The 23,118-nt window shown below is 32.7% G+C and overlaps 1 protein-coding gene across 1 annotated transcript; it reads left to right on the top strand.

The window, feature by feature from the left end:
- The first annotated feature begins 1,291 nt into the window (after positions 1 to 1,291).
- Positions 1,292 to 17,674, top strand: LOC145614998 (ubinuclein-1-like). Its single transcript, XM_081670084.1, has 13 exons — positions 1,292 to 1,998; positions 3,143 to 3,229; positions 3,393 to 3,482; positions 3,678 to 3,754; positions 4,202 to 4,739; positions 7,071 to 7,170; positions 7,279 to 7,388; positions 7,498 to 7,584; positions 8,020 to 8,145; positions 9,634 to 9,768; positions 9,899 to 9,946; positions 11,389 to 11,490; positions 16,788 to 17,674. Exons 1-13 carry the CDS (start codon positions 1,669 to 1,671, stop codon positions 17,298 to 17,300), a joined length of 2,343 nt encoding a protein of 780 aa, XP_081526210.1. The 5' UTR covers positions 1,292 to 1,668; the 3' UTR covers positions 17,301 to 17,674.
- The last annotated feature ends 5,444 nt before the right edge of the window (positions 17,675 to 23,118 follow it).

Below are 23,118 nucleotides of genomic sequence, written 5' to 3'. Positions count from 1 at the left end.
GATAATAATCTTTATTTAGGGTAATAATATATTTTAAAGGATCCAATGTATAAAATTGATAGTTTCTTTCTATGGTTGATTTTTGGCTATATTTCGTTACCTTTAAAATGGTATAAATCTTAAAAAAATCCAATGTGAAATTATATCTCTAGTTTCCTTTTGTTGTTGATTTTTAATCCTCTTTACAATATTTGTGGTGGATTTGAATTTGAAAAACTCATAGTGCAATTTTTTAAGAAAAATTATGGCAAAATTTGGAGATATAGGTTTCATTTTCTTATCATAATATGTATTAAATAAACAAGAAATGATAAAGTTTCTAAAAAAAAGAATTAATAAAGTTATTAATCATTTTTTAAAAAAAGTTATTAATTATCATGAATTGTGAAAGAGTTACATAAAAAACGTAAATAGCTAAATAGTACTCCAAAATACACTAAAAAAGTTAAAATTATAAGAAAACTAGATGAAGCCCGTGCAATGCACAGTTTGTTTGAATTTTTTTTTTTTTTTTTTTTTTTTTTAAAAAAAATTTATGTGCTAAAATTGGTTATATATTTAGATAAAATTCCTAATATCTAAAGATTATATTTTATATTTAATTAATTTAAATTTAAAAATCTCATTTGCCAATTTTGCTTACGTGACATTTAAATTATTTAATTATAAAAGATTATAATAATCTCTTATTTAATTGGCTAATACTAAGATTTATAATCCTACGTGGCGCACTAAGAAAATTAGATCCTACGTGGCTCTCTAAAAACTCGGGAAAAAACTCCCCTATATATATATATATATTAGATTAATTTATAAATAAACCCGACTAATAAAACCGTCATACAAAATCGACCAATAAAACTGTTTAATAAAAAGAAGCTTAATAACCCAAAATAGCAAAGCCCAAAAACATAGAATATTGATATGAAGTATTAAAGAAAACAAATCGAAAAAGACATTTACATACAATACAAGTAATAAAATTTGAGATTAGATTAGATATTAATGGACACCAAATGGTCCAAAACCAAAATGAAGTGGTAAGATACGCTATATTCTATTCTTATGCATTGCCACAAAATTAGCCTTTCATCACTCCTCTCCCTTTTGCTATCATCACATTGACCCATAACTTTTACCCTAAAACCCCTTAAACCAAAAACCATGTTCCATTATCCAAATTCTCCCCTAATCTTCTTTCATTAACCCATTAATCAAATCCCAAATCACCCCAAAAAATACCATTATTTTTCTTTCTTTCTTTCTTCTTCTTTCAAATCTCAAATTTGCATCAAACAATTTTTTTGGGTAAAAATAAAAAAAAAAACACAAAATTTAGATTTGAGAAGAAGATTAGAGAGAGGAAAGAAAAAACTCACACACAGTATGGTAAAGCGCAGCCATCGAACGGAAGAAGGATGAAGATGACAACAACAACGTTTCTTCCCGGTTAAAAAACAAATAAAAAAACCTCTTTTTTTCTTCTTCGAAACGTTTCGTATATCCCGCCATTGTTACTTTCTTCCATTTTCTCTCTCCTCTCTCTTCTTCCTTTGTTCTCCATTCTTCATCCAATTGGATCTTCTTCTTCTTCTTCATCTTCGGTTTCGATTTCTGTGGTTTTGATTCTTCGGTTTGATTCGGAGTGGTGAATTCTAGGGTTTATAAATGGTGGAAGGAGGCGGAATTGCCGGAGAATCGTCGAATTCGGCGTCGAAAGGGCCGTCGGCGTGTGCGAAAATCGGTGACCGGACTAGGTTTACGGTGGAGCTGAGACCTGGTGAAACTACCATTGTTTCATGGAAGAAGCTTATGAAAGATGCTGCTAAGTCTGATGGTGCCGCTTCTTCTTCCGCCGCTGCTGCTCCTGCTGCTGCTGCTACCGTTCCTGTCGCTGCGGCTGCTGCCAGTGGTGCCGGTGTTGCTACCGCGGCTGCTGTTGCGGCTCCTACGGGTCCGAATAATTCGCTTACCGCGCTCGAGTCTCGCCTTGCTCCGGTATAATATGTATTGTTATGTTATTAGTCTTATGAATATGAATTTCCAATGTTGGAGTTTAAACTCGTTTTATTTTATTATATTTGGATTGGAAATTAGAATGCTGTGTAATGTTGATTAATTGAAGGTATTTGTGTAAGTTGAATTTCGTGTTTTTCGGTTAATTTGGTATGTTTTTGTTGATTGTTGTTTTCAAAGGTTTCGAGCAATGAATTTCAGATTGTTGTTTCTGTTGGTTGTTATTGTAGATGAATGTCAATTGCATTCATAAACGATTAGAGATACAGTGATACCGGATTGTGATCGAATTTTGAAATAGGCATTTTTTAGTCCATTATTCTTGAGCTGTTTGTATTAGTTGAGTAGCCAGTGTTGGGTTTAGTATTAGGATTTCCGCTTGTATTTATTTGAAATCACTTGAAATTATAGTGCAAGTATATCTAGTTGTGATCTGTTGTTGGATGTGTGTTAATTACATAGTACATTGTTTATTGTTGATCTTCAATTCATTCAATTAGCTATTTTTGAGTTAAATTTTCAGTTGACAAGTGTGGCATACTTATACCACCAAAACCGGGGGGGGGGGGGGGGGGTAGAAGCTTCCATTCTTACAAAACAGGGTCATTTATCATCTGACTGAAATAGATTAATGATTCTTTCCCCTTTTTGTTTAGATAGATCAAAGAGTTTTTGGGATATTCATTTTTGTTTTGCCCTTATCAGTGATCACAGTAACCGTAGCTAGACTTGTTTTAGTTCATTGTGTTCATGTTCTTCTACATATTCCTCGTGGAGACATTATATAGTCAATCATTTGTATTTGATTGTGTGCGAATGATGTGTTGAGGTTTTGATTGAAAAAGTATTCTCCTTGATCTTTGATAAAAATTAAAAACAGCTTTTGGATGTGAGGATATTGACCCTTCATGTTGAAACATTGCACTGTAATTTTGGCTCAATTACTTGGTTAATATACTTTGGAAAGATTTCTTCTCTCCATGCTGATTTGTCTTAGTTCCTATTTTTTATTTGGCCAAGAGTAAATAGATTCTGGGAGTTTATCTTCTTTGTTAAAATTAGCAATTTTATGAGAGATTTAAATAGTAACATATGTTAAGATGCTGTTTGCTTCTCACAATTGTAGGGACAACCTGCTGCAAATGATCTGAATGATGCACCTGCTCCTAATCGTTTCAGTGCCGTTATTGAGAAGATTGAGCGTCTGTATACGGTGAGAACTATTTATTGATTAATGGAGTGATAGGCTTTCATGTTAAGTGTTTGCTTGGAAATTACCTCCTCTTCATCAAAAACTTACAAAGGACAAGTTGGTCCTTTGTCTTGAAGGTTGTTTCTGTTTTTTTAATTTACGGTCGAACTTATCTTTTTCTCAGGGCAAGGATAGTGATGATGAAGATCTTGATGACATCCCAGATGACGATCAATATGATACCGAAGATTCATTTATTGATGATGCTGAACTGGTTGGTACTTGTATCTGTACTGAATTGTGTGGAGACATTTGGCTTTGTTCCTGTCCTTTTTGTTTGTTTGCCTTTGAACTTTGGAGTTGTTTGCCTCTGCTATGACTTAATTTGAGATCAAAATTTTGACGATCACTGTTGGCAGTGGTTATATCTTTATAGGAATTAAATCTGCTCGTCTATATTATTGTTCAGGATGAGTACTTCGAAGTTGACAAGTCAAAGACTAAGCATGATGGCTACTTTGTTAATCGGGGTACACTGGAGAAAGTGTAAGTACTTAAATTGTTTACCAGGCATTGTATTGTCTTTATGCTCTGACTCTGCTTCTGCTGAGTATAACAGAAAAAAAGAATTTTTTCATCATTATTGTTAAGTTGAAAGAATTTCGTTGGACATTTGGAGCCCTTTTGTTATAGCTTTTGTGTGGCTGTGCCCTTGTTAAATGTTTCTCTTAGCCAATCTCCCTCCCCCCTCTCTTTGTCCAAAAAAAAGTCTCTGTTTTAATTTTTAATTATTAATTTATTTGGATTTTATCATCTACAAAAGAAAAGTAGTAACTCTTCCCTTGTTTAAGATTTGAAGTTCTTTTTTTTTTTTTTTTTTTAAATTGGAAATCTCTATCTATTTTATTTTCTTACCTGAAATTGCACCGACTCAACTTCTAAGTATGGCCTAATATTTCATATTTTTGTTTGATGTTTCTTCCTTTAACCTAGAAATGAGCCAGTGGAATCAATAAATCAGCAGCCAAAGAAGAGGAGGAGGAAGGAAGTAGCAAAGGCTCCTGGGGATAATCATGATGGTCAGGGTGCCATTAAGCCTATGAAAGTGGGCAAAAAGGGTGCTGGCAAGTCCGCCTTATCAGCTGACAAGGGCGTTTTGCCTACATTGCAAGGCCCTTCATTGAAGAGCTCTGAAGACATGAAATTTCAGAACATTCTGAAAAACAATGCTGACAGTAAATCTTCTTTGGATCCTTCTTCATCTTTGAGGACTTCACATGGTGATACATCCTCAGCTTTAGCAGAGAACAGTGACAAGCAAAAGACTGGTATAATGGCAAAAAGTTCTAGTGGCAAGCTGAGAGAGGCTAGCGAAAATGGCGATAAATCCGAATTTATGCATAAAAATCAATCCCTTAAGCCACACCATATTGAGGAATCTGATTTAGCTGCACAGCCAAAGGATAAGAGTGGCATGCGTGAAAGGATAGACCTTAATCTTCCTGACAATAAGCAGACTATGCAGCCTATGGTAAGCAGATGCCCTTTTCTTTGATGGGCTCTACTCTTGTGATTTAAGATGTTGCTTACATTTTGTTGCCTTACTGAGTTTATTTTGTAAGCTTGAAAGTATGTCATAATGACATCTAATTTGCAGAATTTGGCATTATTTTCTATCGGAAGTTTTGTATTGCATTTCCTTGTCATATTCTCTATTAAATTTGTTAAGAACACAAATAAGGTTATTATCTTTGTCTAAGGGGACAAGTAAAAGTCAAAACTCAAGAGTCATACATTTTGTGTGCACATAACAGCAATATGTATTGTTGTTGGCTTTGTAATGATATCGTTACAACCTTTTTTTATAACATAAAATTTTTCCTGGTTGTATCTATTTACTCCCTCTGTTCTAGTTATAGGGTCATGCTTATGTTTGTGTGTGTGTGTGTAAGTGTGTGGGTTTCTTGTTTTTTTTTTAAAGAACGATGTTTAAGATTTCTATTAATTTTATGGTTTTTCACCTATAACTATTGTAGGATGGATGTAGTACTTATAGTATGTCATAAATCAAGGATGAATGCGATAAACATTAACAGCGTGTTTCGGAAACTTATTAATGAGTTTTCTTTGTAAGCTCAAAAGTATGCCATAATTAATTAATTCCAATTCCAATCCTTTTGTCTGTGTATCTATGAGTAAATTATCTTGTCCTATGTGACTTGACTGTAGAGTTTTTCGTCTGCTTTCTTGATGAATTCTCCTTCCTCTAAGAGGGGTTGTAATTGGTCTGCTTTGGCCGTAAAATTTGGGAGATGCAATCATGCTATGATTGTGAACTTGGCATTAATAATTAAGACTAATTAAGGGTGTGTTAGGATTGAAGGAAATGGAGGGAAAAGAAGGGAAGGGAAATGGAGAGATGGAATATCTTTCATTTGGATAACAAATGAGGAAGGAAGGGAATTAGAGGGGAGAGAAATGGAGGGATTAAATTGTTGGAAATTGATCCCTCCAACAATGGAGAGATTTGGAAGGAAAATTCAACATTCTTCCCTCCCCTCCCTTTCCCTCCCCTCCTCTTCTCCTCCCTCCCCTTCTTTTCCTTCCTCCTTTTTTATCCAAACACAAGTGTAAAGGTGTATAAATATGTGGATTCTTCAATTTTTTCTTGTTTGTTTATGGGTTGAGAAAACAATAAAAAGTATAATTGCAGAACTGTGGAAATCTTATTGTTAGATATGGGTAATACAGTTTTCTTTTCAAAATCGATGGAATAATTATTGAAAACTGTGGAAACTTATAATACTTGTGATTTTACTTGCAATTTCAATATTTTTCCTCATCAAACAAACCACACAAAGAAAGCTAAGTAAACATTTTCTTAAATTTCAGTTGTCAAACAATTAAAAACTTGTTATCTAAAATGCTTGCTTTTCTGCATATTTCTGTAATTTTACTTTTCCATAGATTTACTCATTAGTAAAGTTTTCGAACACTGTTAATGTTAATCATTTTACCTGAGTGTACTGTTTTCTGTATTTTGTTTCGCTGCCTTCTTTGGTAGCTTTAAATGATGCATAACCGTCATTAATGTCCATCTGCTTGGAGTTCTTTGCAATGTGTGATTGCTAACAGCAGTGTGAAAAGGCTTGCAAATTCTGTAGTTTATTTTATTAATTGTTATGATGTTATGACACAGCTGTGTTAGTATCCAGTGATTTAATACCTTATTAGTTCTAAAATGTGTAAAAAATTCTGTGTAGGATCATTGTAACTATACATTTTTACATAGGAACCATTTGCCTCGCTTTGTCTAGTCGCATACATATGCCTCTCACCTTATGCTTGGATTTTGGAACCTTGTCGCCTCTGTGCACTTCATGCCTTATCAAACACTGGTTAATTGGTTTTTATTATACTTTATTTTATTTTCTTAATGATGCTCTGTTTTCAGTTATGTCTTATAGATGGTGTATATCTTTTTTTTTTATTCTGTTTCAGCACATTTACATTAACTATATATATAAATTGTAGTTGTTATTCCTGTTAAATTCATTCCGTAATCCTGGTTCTGGAGTTGGATATCTGGTTGATCTATCCTTGATGAAAAGATTATAGTTATGACCACATCAATTAAGGGCTTACATGTGAGTGCATTGAATTACTCTTTCTGATGGCTAGATTCCTCCTGTCACTTCATCCAATTCTTGCCTTTTGGTTTAAAGTTCTTTTCTATTATTACATATAAGCTTTCTTCCTTTTCTCCTTAGGTGGTTTATGCATTGCACAAAACTGCAGGTTCTTTGGATGGCTATGTATGTTTAGCAGTAATCTGTATTTTGACTTGATTTTTCATTTGCAGAAAAATTCTGTTTTGCATAAAAAGGAAGGTTCTAGTGTTAAGCCCAAAGCTAATGTGTTGGAGAAGGCTGTTAGAGAACTGGAGAAGGCGGTTGCAGAATGTGAGGAGCATGCTTTCTTGGCTTTGGTTCATCGATACTGATATCTGATAACAATTGCTATATCTTTTTTCTAGGCCTGATTGTAATTTTGTTTCTCCAACCTTGCAGCGAGACCACCAGCTCCAGATGCTCAAGATGCTGACTCATCAGGGCAGTCTGTCAAAAGAAGATTGCCTCGAGAAATTAAGCAGCGGCTGGCCAAAGTCTCTAGACTAGCTGTATGTAAACATAATCTGGATTGGAACCTCTTTTTGTGTATCTTCTGGTTTTGATCTTTATTTTTCTTACATCTTTGTATATAAAAATAAAAGTAATCTCCTCATGCAGCATGCAAACAATGGTAAGGTGTCAAAGGAACTCCTAAACCGTCTTATGGATAGTTTGGGGCATTTGATTCAGCTCAGAACCTTAAAGGTAACTGTTTAATAGTAGTTACTGATCTGTGCTTTGACAAGTTTTATGTTGATGAGACGTTATAAGCTATTAAGCTGCAATCTCCATTTGACATTTTCAAGATGCTTCCTCTTCTAGTCGTCATCTTCTTATGTGATGAAAATTTTACCAAACGTGTGATTCTTATTGCTGTTTTGTTTCATGATAATAGAACTGTGATGGTTTCACTATTTGTGAACAATTGTGACATATTATAACTATCTGCTTACAGCTGATATTATGATATGTCATCTTGGATAAGAAAGAAAACTGGTTGGTTATTTCTTAGTTATTGGTCTTCTTGCTGCTGATGGATGTATCTGATTGATTACTTCTTAGTTATAGTTGATTGAGTTTGAGTTTAATGTGCAGTGGTTTTATATCATTTTAAAACATCTTTTTTGTATTAATTGACAGAGGCATCTAAAACTAATGATGACCATGAGCTTGTCTGCGAAACAAGAGAAAGATGACAAGTTCCAACAAACAAAGAAGGAGGTTGTTGAAATGATTAAAACTCGTATTCCGTCCGTGATGTCTAAGGTATGCACAACATGCACTTTTATATTATTTCTTATATAGGTTTGAAGGCCGTTGTACCTTAAAGTATTTTCTTTGTAAGATTTAAATAATACGTTCTTCTGTAAGCTTCCTCTTCTGTTCTGGGTTTATAGGACTATAAGCTTTATGACCTGGACCACCTAGTGGACTAGTAGTTAAATAGATTAAAGTGTTGGTGTTTGGCTGTTTGCCAAACCTAAGATAGGGATTTGTTCCTTTTCTTATCTAAGGATAACTATCTAAGATTTTTATGGAAAGTTGTTGCTCCTTTTGAAAACATCTAATAAACATGTTGTTTTGGTGCAGACATCTAATAAATTTGTAAGATATAAATGGTACGTGTCTTCTGTAATCTTCCTATTCTGTTTGGTGTGTAGGACTATAGGTTCTATGACCAGGTGTACTGGTAACTGTAATTGATTATTGCATTGGTGTTTGTTAAACCTAAAAATGGGGCTTGTTTCTTATCATTAAAAAGGATAACTATCTAAGGCTTTTGTGGAAGGCTGTTGCTTTTAGAATAAACATATTCTATTAAATCTGTGGTAATGCATAAGCTTTTCTCCTGTAATCTCCCTCTTATGCTTCGGGTGTGTAAGATTATAGGCTTTACTACCTGGTGGATTAGTAGCTTTAATAGATTAATGTGTCGGTGTTTTCAAAACCTGAGAAAGAGATCCACTTTTATTCTTTAAAAAGGATAGTTATTTAAAAATTTGGTAAAGAATTTTGGATTCAGATGAGTTAAGAGCTCAGATTCCATATGCTACTGTCATATTCTGGGTTTGGAGCTGTGATATACATGTCTGATACCAATAAGTATTCATGTTGCTGATGTAATGATTTTTGGAGGTAAGTCAACGTTAAGATCCATTATAGTGTATGTTTAGCTGCTTTATGTTAACTGATACAACGAAGAAAAAAAATGTTAACTGATACAACAAAGTGCTGTATTGAAGATCCCGCTGAGGGCAGGGTCCTGGGTAGGGGAAGATTCCTGTAGGAATAGATCTGTTTCTAAAATACTTGCAATGATCTTGGTCTAATACTTTGAAAGAACATGATTACTTCCTGTAGCTCATTACATTTGTGTTGTTTAGAAAAAACGTTCAGAAGAATTTAAGAGGACCAATAGTTAGAGATTAGTAGCTACGCTCTTTGCAGAGTGATCGCCACTTCTAGGACAGTTGAATTGAAATAGACCAAAAATAGAAAGTAAAGGAATCTTGTATTGGGAGAGATTATCTTATATGATTCATCAGCTACTGGATAAGAGGAAAAACATGTAGCATGTATATTGTGGTTTGATTTGTTACTTATATCTGTATATATGGCAATAGCACAGGCAGTTTGTTATTTGGTTGGCCTACATGCATGAAGTAATTATTATTCTCTACTAGAGAAAATCTAGCTCTCAGCTCAAAAAAAGAGGGCATGATCTGAACTTACCAATGTTGCACCTCTTTGCAGGCAGCCGAGCAACAAGGTGGAGGATCGGGTGAATTTCAAGAGGGTGGTCTTTTAGAAAAAACAGGAAAAGGGCAGACTTGTATGGATGCTACATTGGAGGATAAGATTTGTGATCTCTATGATATTTTCGTTGATGTATGACCATCAATACTGTATTTCGTTTAAGCAAATATATACCAAAAAAAAATTATGAATTATAAACATGAATGATTTTCTTTTATAGTTTTTAATCTAGGATAAGGCAATTTTTTTTTTCCTTAATCAGGGACTTGATGAAGATGCAACTCCTCAAGTCAGAAAATTATATGCTGAGGTATGCTACTCTTTTATTGCTTTCCGTTTGTAGCATGCTATTGCTCGCCTCTATGGCTCTGCTTTCCTTTTTTTATTTGTTTTTTTCTATTGAGCATTCTTGGTCATGTCATGTATAAGTTATTATTATTTCTTCATGGTGCAATATGTTCTTACCTGGTGATTCTTGTATACAAAGGAGCTGTATTTGTGTGAATTGAAATATTAAATAACATGCTAACATCATCACTCTAGAGAAAAATTAGAAAATGAACTGAGATTTAAATATGCATGTAATTTATATTAACTTGAGATGCTTCCAAAAGTCTATTGATCTTTTTTTCATTGGCTGTTCTTGCTAAACTTATTGAGTTGTTGAAGTGATATAGTCCATCAAGCTTTTGCAAATCTTATGTGATAAATTCTCGGTTGAGGATCACAGTATTCTAGGAATGTTGCAGCATTAGTAAAGGCAATGCTGATATGACCAATAGCTTGCCTATCTCTGTGTATTTTTTTTCTAGTCTTTTTCCCCCTTCCCTGATCTAGAAAGTGGGTCACTTGTCTAATTTATTAGGTACTATCACTAATATATTTTATAACTACTCATTCTTGGACAATTACATATTACTTCCTTTTTTTTTTCTCTAAAATGCATCGGTTCGACCGGCATATAGTTTTAGGAAAGTAAGTTGAATGGAGTAAAATATTGTTATGTGGGGGTTTTTGGGGAATTAAAAGTTCTACTCCAGGATTGTGAGAGGAGGGAACTAATAAAAAAAAGTTAAGAGTGGGGACTATGTGAGGAGAAAGATATAATAAAAAATAAGGATGTCCAATAAAGGAAGTAATGCACTAAAAAAAACAGCCAATATTGGAAAGTGATGCAATAAAGCTTCTATTTATAGGCCTTGGAGGCGCTTAAAATGGAGGGAGTACTGTTTAATGTTTTGTATTGCAATATGCATGAGCTTTACCAACTTAGGACCTTAGGTGATCCCTGAGTTAGCTGATAGGCATGAAGGAACCAAACTTTTTTTCTATTTTGATTCACAATCTGATGTAGCTGGGTCATTTATAAAGAGTGCTTGCTCACAATATAAATGTTCTTTTTTGTTATCCATTGGAGATTTGTCTTGGAGATATTTATAAAGTAATAGTGCTATGGCACCTTTTCCAAATTTTACATAGTGCTGCTCTTGGCAATCTGGGATTTGAGAGATTAGCTTATTTCAATGTTTCAGGCGTTTGTTGACTTAGTTCTTAGTTGCTCATTGCTTTTTGAATTTCGGTTTTTAATTGCTAGTCATTTGTGGCATCTACCTGTTTTCCGCAGAGACGTTTCATAGTCATGACTTTTGTTACTCTTTACTTTATTCTGTTATTTGTTTCAGTGGCATTACTTGCATTGCATCTTTTTGTTTTATTAACGATTAATTGATATTCATTATTTTCATTATTTAGCTTGCTGAACTATGGCCTAAAGGAGTCATGGACAATCATGGGATTAAGCGTGCTATTTGTCGAGCAAAAGAACGGAAGAGGGCACTGAATGAGAAGAATAAGGTGGGGATGATCTCTGAGTATATGTACATCTACTGAGCTTTGGATGTCAGCAAGGGTTGCTTACTACAATTCGTTGTTTCTTATGGTCTTCTATTTGCTTGTTTTCTGGTGTGGACAGTAGTGTCTATTGTTTTTTTTCACTTACACAGGGCATATTATTTTCAGTTTAGTGGTGATGTGGGGTTAGAGACTACATGGTACATGTTCGTCAGTTCATGTGTGGAATTTTAATTGATAGCAATCGCAGCATGGTTGTGCTATTTGAAACAAGGTTCTTGACCTCTGTAGTTTAGATACATTTTTTTTCTTTGTTCTTTTTTTGGCTTGCCTAGAAGATTGTCCTAGGCGTCTTTTTTGAAAGATTTCCCATTTGAAGCTCTTATTGCCTGAACTTTTACTTAGACATAATTTGTCTTCATGCTACTATCAGGGTTTGCTGTGTTTATTTTTTATGTGACTAGGTCTTCCTCTCTTCTTTTTTGTTCTGCTTGCTTTTGTTTTCCTATGGTGGCCGTTTGTGATTATATTATTTAAAGTTTGATCTAAGTAGTAATCTTTTCTTTGATTTTTTTTTTTTTTTTAATATCATAGTAGCTTTAACAAAGTGCATGTGGAATCATTTTTCTTTATCTACTGTTATTATTTGTCGTAATTTTACTTTTTTATGAGTTTGATTCTATGGGGTTGGTGAAAGGAGGAGTTCTACTTGTATGACAGTCAATTACTCCTTTTCATTAGGTTATTTTTATATCAGTTTATCAATTATTACTTCCTGAACTATATTGCTCCCACTCTTCATCTGTAATGCTGTTCTTTCTAGGATCGTTTGGGAAGATCCCTTTTGTGCGGCCTACTGATGAAGAATATGAAAACCGTGAGAGTGTAAACGAATCTTGTACTCCTTTGCTTTGGGTCAGTCATTAGCTCATGGCACTAAGTGTTGTACATAGTTAAGACTTTAAGACAATATAGGTTGTGGGAATGAGTTGTGACTATAAAATAAAGTGGGATTATTGGAGCATTTATATTGTGTGAAAAGGGATATTGGGACTTGATAATATAAATTTGAGTTGGTGGAGCAATTTTAGAGGGCTAGGTGGGTAATGGTTCGATTATCAGCACGGCGCGCCGAAAAATGGGATCAGTTTCCCCTCCCAAAGCTGTGTATCTATCGCTTTCCTTCAAGTGAGTTAGCCTGGGGCAGGCTGACTCTGACTCATGTTAGAGTATAAGCTTGCTTTTCCCTTGCCTTTCTGCTCTATAAAGGTATTTTTTAATGGTATGGAGTCACCCTCTTCTTACAGCATGTGAAAGTCCCGTTCTTTTGCTCGAATGTGACTCCTTTGGTCGGCCATCCACTCGTCAGACTGACTCGCTACCAGGTAGTGTCCTGGAGCTACCCGTCCTTTCCTGGCCAATACCTGCCTTTATATTGTGTGAAAATGCGAGAGTAGGATTTTATAATGTATAGTGAAGCTAGGAGCTATTTAATATTACTGGGCCCGTTCCCAATGATGAAGTGTTGCAGTCACTCAGAAACGATTGATAAAGGTAAATGCTGTGATTTATCTGATATGGCAAGAGTATGAATTTAAGATCTACACTTTCTTGGAATTGGCTTGATCTTTTAGGTTCAAACCCTTCTCACCACATGATTGGTGGTAGATCTCGTAGATGGCTGTGATCCTAATGGGTAAGGACCATGGTCTTGATCTGATTAGTTCTTACTTCTTAGTCCCTACTACCAAAATTATATGTGTATTTTTCTCCAACCGATCACATTCGTATTTACCTTATCTAACATTGGTTTGGAAGCTGTTTCGAAGACTGCCGCTTCAGTGATGCAGCTATGGTAGTTTGGCCTTTTTATATCTAGCAATTGCTGTCTTTAGATATTATTCAACTTCAATTACTAGATTATCTCAATGAAGTGCTCCGAAGATAAAATTCATAATTGATGTGCTAAGCTTGCCTCTTCCCATTCCGTGTACAGGAAAGGAAAAAACAACAAGGCTTAACAAAATGAGTGATGGCAAGAAGTTTAAGTGGTTCAAACTTTTAAGTAGCATGGACACAAAATACTTAGTGATCCCTTTATTATGTTTTTGATGTGGTAGTTTCTGCACTTTTAGTTCTTTTATTGAGGCTACATTTAGGAATGGTTCCTTTTTTTTTTCACCGCTGTCCATGGTGCTCGGCTATTATTAGCTGATCTAGGAGAGTTTCCATTTGGAGAACTGCCACAAAAGGTGTATGTGCTGCTTACTGTTAACTAATGTGAGAAATGACCGTTAAGTTGATTAAGGATGTTTTTTTAAGGAATTTTCTTATATAGAAAGTTGCCCCTAAATGAAAAGATAATATACCAAATTTGTTACTAAAATATTTTTTTGGAAGTGTAAGGAATATATAGGGTCATTCTTGCGTCTTATGTTTAATTATTACATGACTGATATATTTATTGCTGAATTTGCCAAGTCTATAGGTTAATTTGCTTTTATATATGATTTTCCTTGATCTGTTAGTTTTTTCAAACTCGCATAAATAAGTAAAATATTGGAATGCATTCTAGTAAACATTGGTGTGCATTCTAGTAAATTATTAGTGTTCTGATGCTCTCTAGTATGTTAACTAATAACATACATGCATTATTGCTAGGACCAGAGGTCTTGCAATTTTTTCTATATAATGGGGGCCAGAATCAGGTTCAGGGGTTCATTTGATGATTAGACATGTGTATTTTCTGGAACTTATGTCCTCTTAAATTAATGTGTGCCATTTCATATCTGGAGTACAAGGGTTGTTTTCAGGTGCTTGGATTGATGTGGAGCATTAGTACATTGCTCAAAAATAATCTTAAGTAGAAATATTCTTTTCCTTTTTTATTTGGACTTCTGAGAATCTCCCTTTAGTCCGTATACCTTGTTTGGTATGTGGCAATAAATTTTGAGAATGTTAATGAATTTGTTTGCATATTTGTATGTCCTATATCTATGTCCATGGTAATTCTAGTTTATTCCAATTTTTTTTTTTCCATAAATTTTTCCGTTACCATCCAATACCCGTCAAGGAGGTTGTAATATGGTAATGGGGATAATTTTTAAGGAAAACACTAGTTTGGGGATGGGTTTGCATTTATATGGAAATCATACGTTAGGACAATACAATCTTCGTAAAATTTTACCTTAATATCATTCTTTCTGCTAATTATGACTTTATGATCACCTATCTGATGTGTTGTTAATGTTATAATCTTTGTTTTGGTAATTTATTTATTTATTTATTTATATTGATTTTAGTTAGTGAATCATCGGTAAAGGGAGACTTAGTTGTCTCAAGTTTTCATTTCTTCACAAAAATCAGGTTTTACACTTGTATAAGTGCCAGCTGTAAGAGGCTATTGTATTTTCCTGTCTATATAAATGTTTGTTTACGTATTTTTATTTTTACTACATGTACATTCCTGTGCCATGGTACTAGGGATATATGGTTGCGTATGTGTGGTGAACCAGTTTACTTATTTCTCATGCTGGGCTGCATTTGTAGTCTGAATTCAAGCATTCTGATTGTGAATTGTTATGGATATCTGAGGTAGATACAAAAAGAAAACATAAATGATGATCGGATAAAAATCTTTATTTGATATCCTGAATTACAATTCCAGCCAACAAGTATAATCTTGCGAAATGTCCTGATAATGTGTAATTAGCTACTGTTTTGATCTGCCAGTTTCCTTGGGTATCGATTGACCTTTGGGTGGGTAATGTTGTGAAATCATCAAAAAAGTAGCAATTTGTTATAATATGGACTGCTATTTCTATTTATAGTAATTCCATTTCAGTTACTATGTGAAGCTGCTTGTAATTGTGGCATTGGGCTCTTCCTTGGTTTTTCTTTCTGTGTCACTCCTCCCTTTATCCCACCCCTTCTTTAATTCTATGTAGGCTTGTTAGTTTGTCTTTTGGGATCTCTTAATCAGTGGTGGATGCCCTTTTTTAATTTTATTGTTTTTGTTTCTAAAGCATCAGCCTAGCCTGGTCATGTATTCTTAACTAAGTGTTAAATATTTAAAGTTTAAGTGCTAACTTCCTTATGATAGTAGTTTCTTAGGGCTTGTGATATTTATCTTTTAAGATACTCCATTGCCATTGAAAGGTATTGATCATCTGAGCTGGTTCCACATTGTCTCTCCTTTCACCATTTGTACTTGACTTCTTCTGTAAATTGCTGTTTGAATCTGGTTTACCGATTTAGCTTATATGGTTGATTTTGATCCACTCTCTTTTTTTTTTTTTTTTTTTTTTTTTTGGTGGGGGGCGGTGGTGTTTAAAAAAATTGTTTTCAATTATAATGTCTGCCTGATTGATCCGAGTCAGTTTACTTCAATCCAATCAGGCTGTTTTTTCATTGTGTTAATTTGATATGTTTTAAATTACTTTGACCCTATTTGCTTGTAATTAATGCAACTGATTAAAACTTGATCTTATTGAATTGATTGTGATCCATTTGATTAAACATGGCTTAATTTAAATTGGTTTACATTGTTCTAATGAGGTTTAACTGATCCAAGTTGAATGATTGTATTTCTTGAAGTATGAGAAACATTTTGTTGATGTTGTTTTGTAAATCTTTGTTGTTTGTAATGCTCCATTCTTACACTAGCTCTTTGTCACATAGTCTCTTTTAGCTTTGGTCCAAAAAGAAATAGGTTAGGCTCCATTTTGATTAGTCAAGGTGATCCTCTTATCCTCTTAATGATTCATTCTGCTCCGTCAGCTTAATTTAGTTATCCTTGCATTCTTGTTTTTGCTTTTACTTCAGTTCTCTTGTTGTTTTTGGTGAATAGCTCATATTTTGCCAAGAAATAGGCTAGATTCAATTTTGATTAATCGAGGTGATCCTCTCATTCCCTTACTGATTTATTCTGCTCCATGATAGCTTAATTTAGTTTCCCTTGTGTTTTTGTTTTTGCTTTTACTTGAGTTCTCGTGTTGTTTTTGGTGAATAGCTCCTATTTAGCCAGTATTTGTTTCTACTTGAACATGGAATTCATACCTGAGATTGTGAGATGATCATCATTGTTTGGATTGTGAGATTGAGCATTTACATTGAGTGGGTTTGCTATTTGCTTTGAACTTGTTTCAATTCATCTGATCTGCTGCTGTCTGGGAATGTAGAAAGTAAATTTTCGCAGTTTAACCTTGCATTGTCGTGAGCAGTTAAAATCTGAAGCCATATGCCATCATGATGACCTTTAACTGTGAATTAATAAAATATTCTGCTCCTGTACTCTGCAGGATCAGGAGAAAATCAGGAGGAAGAAAGTGCTAGCTGCAAACACAGAAGAAACTGTTCGTGTTGAGTCTAGTTCAGCTGTTCAATCGCAGTTTGTGGACACGAAAATGGTCTCAGATCCCAGTATAGTTGTTGCAACTCACCAAAATAGATTTTCCACTGTGAGAAGTGCTGCACCTGCAACTACGACTGCAGTTACCACCACTATTACCACTTCTGTGTCAATCCCCCCGACAAATTTGCCCAATTTTGAACGTTTGAAGCAAGAGAAAGTGAAGGTTACACTGAACAATTCTCTGATAGATGGTAGGATTGGTGATATGGGTGTAAAGAAAAAGGTAAAGAAGAGGACGGAAAACCTGTTGGGAGAGATACCCTTGCGTTCTGAGAAGCTATCTTCTCATCAAGGTGATGATAGACAAAAACAGCCCAAACATGCTGCAACTGCTGGCCAACTCCAGAATTCTTCTCTTAAGTCAAGTTATGACGAGTTCCGGTTTGAACCTCTGACGTGATCTATACAACAGCATCATCATCATCATCGTGAACCTGCTTGTGTAACAAAGTTGATTTTTTTTATTTATTTTTTAAATCTTTAATTCTCATCTCGCCCCTGGCTCCATTTGTCTTCAGCAGGTGAGTTTAGCATAGCCAGTTTTGTAATTAAATTTCCTTTTTCTTCTTTTAGAAGCTCATTTTTACTATTGAATAGAGGTAAAGTAGTGCTGTATGTCACTGGTAGGCGGTAGGTGATAATCGTTCATACACCCATACCCATTCTGAATTGTCTCTCTTTCCCAGCTTCAGACAGCCTGAAAGGGCGAGTTTAACCATTCTTATCACTCTTTTGCAACACATCCATCAATTTGCTGGAGTTGTTGAAATTTGAGTTTCTTATCGTTGTTATGATTGAAAGATGAGACAAACCTTGATGGAAAGTTATCATGATATTCATGATCATATCACAGATTTGTGAAGAGTTGTTGAAATTTGAGTTTCTTATCGTTGTTATGATTGAAAGATGAGACAAACCTTGATGGAAAGTTATCATGATTTTCATGATCACATAACAGGTTTGTGAAGTATTCTTTATTTTTTTTTTCTCCCCAAATAACACCCTCTTCCACTCTTATAAACAATTCATAGAAATTTACACTTTGAAGTTCAATATTTAACATCAACAAGTCTAATAAGGTAAACATAGCCCTGAATTTATTACTAATTGTAAAACCCCAATTTAGTAAGATTCCATAAAAATTAGATTGGAAAATTTTGGGATGGAGATTACAATTATCATATCATGTGCTTTGAATTATGGTGTGGATCTTGATTCCGAAAGATGGTTATATACTCTCGGGTGCACGGTGTACCCTAGGGTATATGTTTGCTCATTTGATGACAAAATAAGTAATAATCACCAATATAAGCAAATAATACACTTGGGGGCGTTGTGCACTTGGGTGTATATAACACTTTCTACATGATTTCCGAACAAGTAGATTTTAAATTTCAATGTTTCTAGACATATTTACTATTTCATGGTAATCTATGCTTTGTATGTTCATATATTGTTCAAAAAATAAAACTTCATACTCTTTAAACTAGTTGTTCATAGTCCCGTTTGAACTTCTTGTTCAATTGAGATTATGATGAGCATCATGGGTCCAAGTGTGGTATTAAAATTTCATTACCCACGTGAAAATTTTTACCTACAACCCCCTCTAGGGAAAGTTCCCTACTCCCCCCTCCCAAACTACCTGGTTTCTTCTTCTGCTACATTTCTTCTTTTATTTATTTTTTATTTTTTTATTTTTTTTGTTATTACATTCCTTTCTTATTTTTCAAGCTATATATATATAACCTTAATTTTCTCTCTCTTCTCAGTTGTTTGAGAACATTTTCTCTCTTATCATAATTGTTTTTCGATCTAATATCTTCGCTCGATTGAAAAACCTTACTCTTCGTTGTTTTCATGGAGGTTTCTTCGATCGGAGATTCGAAGGTTTTGTTGCTGAATCTGCAGTTGTGTATTCTTCGATTTCAGATTTTGATCGTGATTTTGAGATTGTGTTTCCATCTGATGTTGGATCGAATTGCTTAATTCGTTTGTTGATCAATGTAAGCTTTCATTCAATTTTTCATTAATTTTGTTGTTAGTATTTTGTTTTTCTCGTTCTTTTAATTGAATTTGTAATACTTTGATTTTAATTAATATTGCTTTTGTTTATCAATGTGAGTAAAATTTGTTGATTTATTTTGTTGTCATGAATCATTCATCAATATTGTTGTTGTCGATTTTAATTTCAATTCTAATACTATGATTTTTATAATTATAGTTTTAGTTCAATTTGTTGATCAATTTGAGTGATAATACATAGCTATTGTGTTTCATTGTTTTGCAGTAGTTTTGATTTCTTAATTGCAATTTGTTTACTGTTTTATTTAATCTATAACATTATTTTAATTTATAATCCTAAATAATCAACTATTTTAACAGTTGTGTTGTGATCAATCTTATAATGCTAAATGATCATTCATAAAGCTTATATATCAATTTTATTACTGTTAAATGAAAGTTCATAGTCGATAAATGTTCAATTTTATTAATGCTAAATGAATATTTATAATGCAAAATGATAATGATAAATGAACACTTTAATAATGCTAAATGTTCATTCATAATGTCAACAAATTAATTTTAATAATTATGATCAAATAGGTAATGATAAATGATCATTTATAATGATTATGTTTAAATATTGAACATGTATGCCAATGTTTGTGTTCATTTGTTTTTAAAATGCAGTGGGAAAAAGGATGAAATTGTTGTTGAAGAAGCAAGTAAATTTGAGTTACTTAATTGGTAAAGAAGCAGAAGCTTATGAAAGGTACAATGAATATGCATTTAAGAAAGAGTATAGTATTGTCCAAGTGCGTGCTCCAAGAAAAAGCCAAGTTCCTTCAAGTGCTCCAAGTAATGTCCAAGTTTCTTTAAGTGTGCCAAGAAAAAAGGTTCAATTTCGTCCAAGTGTTCCAAGAAATTTTCAAGTTCCTCCAAGTGTTCCAAGAGATGTTCAAAGTGTTCAACGTGGTAGCTAGTCAACATATTTCTTCTAAGTATGATAGGTTGTTAGTTTTTTTTGACACTAATATAGCGAATAGGTTGGCAAATAATAATAAGTAAGAATTTGGATTGAAACAATATATATTTGTTCGAGCTTAATTTTTTTTTTTTTTCTGATAAATGGTATGTAACTGAACATAATTTGTTTTGACACTGAACATTTGCCTTTTTGGTTATGAACATTTTATTGTATTTCGTTATAACTGTTACGTGATTGAACATATTTTATTCTGATAATGAACATATGGCTTCTTGATAATGAACATTTTCATTCCAGTAAAAAAAAAAATATGTATGTATATGTATATAACAAGCACTAGTGGATTAAAAAAAATATGAATATTAATGTACTTGATCAATTAGAATTCTATAAATGATCAAATATCCGAAAGAATAATATTTTTAGTAATCAAAATCAGCAATCAATAAACAAAACACAGCTAACTAACTCACATAGATCAAAATCAGAGATAAAATTCATCAAAATCGAACTTAAATTAACTTAAATTATAACAGCAAACACAAATCGAACCAAAATAGAGACAAAATTGATCATAACAACTCACATTGATCGACAAACGAATCAAGCAATCAAATAACATTAAGGAAAAATAACTTCACTATATATCACGTTCAAAGTAATGAATGTGAGAGGAAATAAATATTAAAAAGTAATATTTCTATATTTATTCGATTTCTTATATTGATTGTTATTATACTAATCTATAATTATTTTGTAGTTTTTATTTCTTAATTGTTAATAAGTAGGTGTTTTATGTGGTTGATTATATATTATTGCTATGAACAATAATTATGCTGTCAAAATGTTCTATAAATTTTGTAGATACGTTTTTGTGTTTTTATAGAGTTTTTATCATTTTGATCAATTTGATAATGCTAAATGATCATGTTCATTTATACTAATGTACATGTTGTGGTATTATTATTTACATGAAATATTTTGATAATCAGTAATTTATATTTATTGTAATTATTATAATCTGCTGTTTTTTATTTTGATAAATTTGACAAATGATAATACAAATGATCATTAAGATTTTTATTGTTTATTGTTTTGTATTTGTACATATATTTTACTAATTATGTTCATTTTTGTTAGTAGGTAATAATGATGAAATTCTTTGTAAAGAATTGAAGTAACTAAATCTGTTTTACTTGGTAAGGAAAAAGAAGTTTATGAAAGGTACAATGATAATTTTGAATCAGATTAATCAACATCCTCCAACAGCTCCAAAAAAGGCCAAGTTTTTTCAAGTGATTCAAGAAATGTTTGTGCCAAGTTCTTTCAAGTGATTCAAGAAATAATCAAGTTCCTTTAAGTGTGCTTTCAAGTTCCGGCCTCCAAGTGTTCCAAGAGATGTTCAATTCAAGTGTTTAATTAATGTGGTAGTTAACATATTTCTTTTAAGTATGATAGGTTGTTAGCTTTTTTTGATACTAAGGTAGCGAATAGGTTGCCAAACAATAATAATTAAGAATTTGGATTGTAATAATATACTACGTATATTGTTGGAGCTTAAACTTTTTCTAGTAATTTATTTTATTTTATTATTTTGATCAAATTGATAATGCTAAATGATCATTTATACATGTACAGTTTTGTATTTGTACATATCTGTTATTGATTGTGTTCATTTTTAAAAACTTATGTAGTGGGTGCTAGTGATGAAATTTTGTATGAAGAAGCAACTAAAAGAGTTACTTTTAAAGATTTTAATTCTGAACAAGAAGCTTATGGAAGATACAATGAATATGCTTTTAAGAAAGAATTTAGTATTGTCCAAGTGTGTGCTCCAAGAAAAGGCCAAGTTCCTTCAAGTGCTGCAATTGATGTCCAAGTTTCTTTAAGTGTGCCAAGAAAAAAGATTCAATTTCGTCCAAGTGTTCCAAGAAATTATCAAGTTCCTCCAAGTGTTCCAAGAGATGTTCAAAGTGTTCAACGTGGTAGCTAATCAACATGTTTCTTCTAAATGTGATAGGTTGTTAGCTTTTTTTTACACTAATGTAGCGAATAGGTTGGCAAATAATAATAATAAGTAAGAATTTGGATTGAAACATCATATATTTGTTCCAGCTTAATTTTTTTCTAATAAGTGATATGTAACTGAACATGTTTTGTTTTGACACTGAACATTTGCCTTTTTTGGTTATGAACATTTTATTGTATTTCGTTATAGCTGTTATGTAATTGAACATATGACTTCTTGATACTGAACATTTTATTGTATTTCGTTGTAACTGTTATGTATATGTATATAACAAGCACTAATGAATTAAAAAAAAAAATATGAATATTAATGTACTTGATCATTTAGAGATCCATAAATGATCAAATAACCGAAAGAATAATATTTGTAGTAATATAAGCTTCAATAAATCTTCTTGCTCCTTTTCCTATTGCCTCTAGCTTCTGTTTAATCCAAATAGCATCAATTGAGCAATGTATTGTATTCTCAGCTTCTTGATTTGGTTTATCTATAATTCAAACAAATTACAATGTCAATGTGTGTATTCATTGTTATGAAAATGAACATTATGCTATATGTCAAATTAACTTACTTGTGGTTCAACATGTTTCTATCAAAATATGATTCCCACCAATTACTATGTTATTCATTTTTATCTTTTAATATATATGATTGATGGCATTATCTCCTTTTAAATATAGGCTTAGAGTTTCCATCTGTAAATTATTGCAATGCGTGTTTCACTTTATATAGAACATCACTACAATATATATTGTGTTTGTAAATCAATATATATGCATAAACATTATATATATTGATATTACAAATTTAATAAATGTTCAATTGGCAAAACAAAATGTACATTCTGTTTTATATAAATGAACAAATTATCACAAATAACATGAGCATATATATATCACAGATAATGTAAGTGACAATATGTGATTTATTTTTGAACATTTTTAAAAATAGAATCATATTTTAAAATAGAATCATCAAAGGTTTATGATGAATGAGCAATATGTGATTTATTTTTGAACATTTTTAGACATGTGAATGAACATACATTAACATATGTGTGAATAATATACACAGAACCAAATGAACATCTATGTATAAAATTCGAATAAGCATCTATCAATATTAGAGCGAAAATGTATGTAGTATAATATTCAAATGACGCTCATGAGCATATAATTTAATATGAAGTTAAACATGTAT

The sequence above is a fragment of the Chenopodium album genome, chromosome 25 (assembly GCF_948465745.1).
Source record: "Chenopodium album chromosome 25, dcCheAlbu1.1, whole genome shotgun sequence".
Lineage (NCBI taxonomy): Eukaryota > Viridiplantae > Streptophyta > Magnoliopsida > Caryophyllales > Amaranthaceae > Chenopodium > Chenopodium album.
Note: the sequence above shows the minus strand (reverse complement) of the source record. Positions and strands in the feature narration are given on the sequence as shown.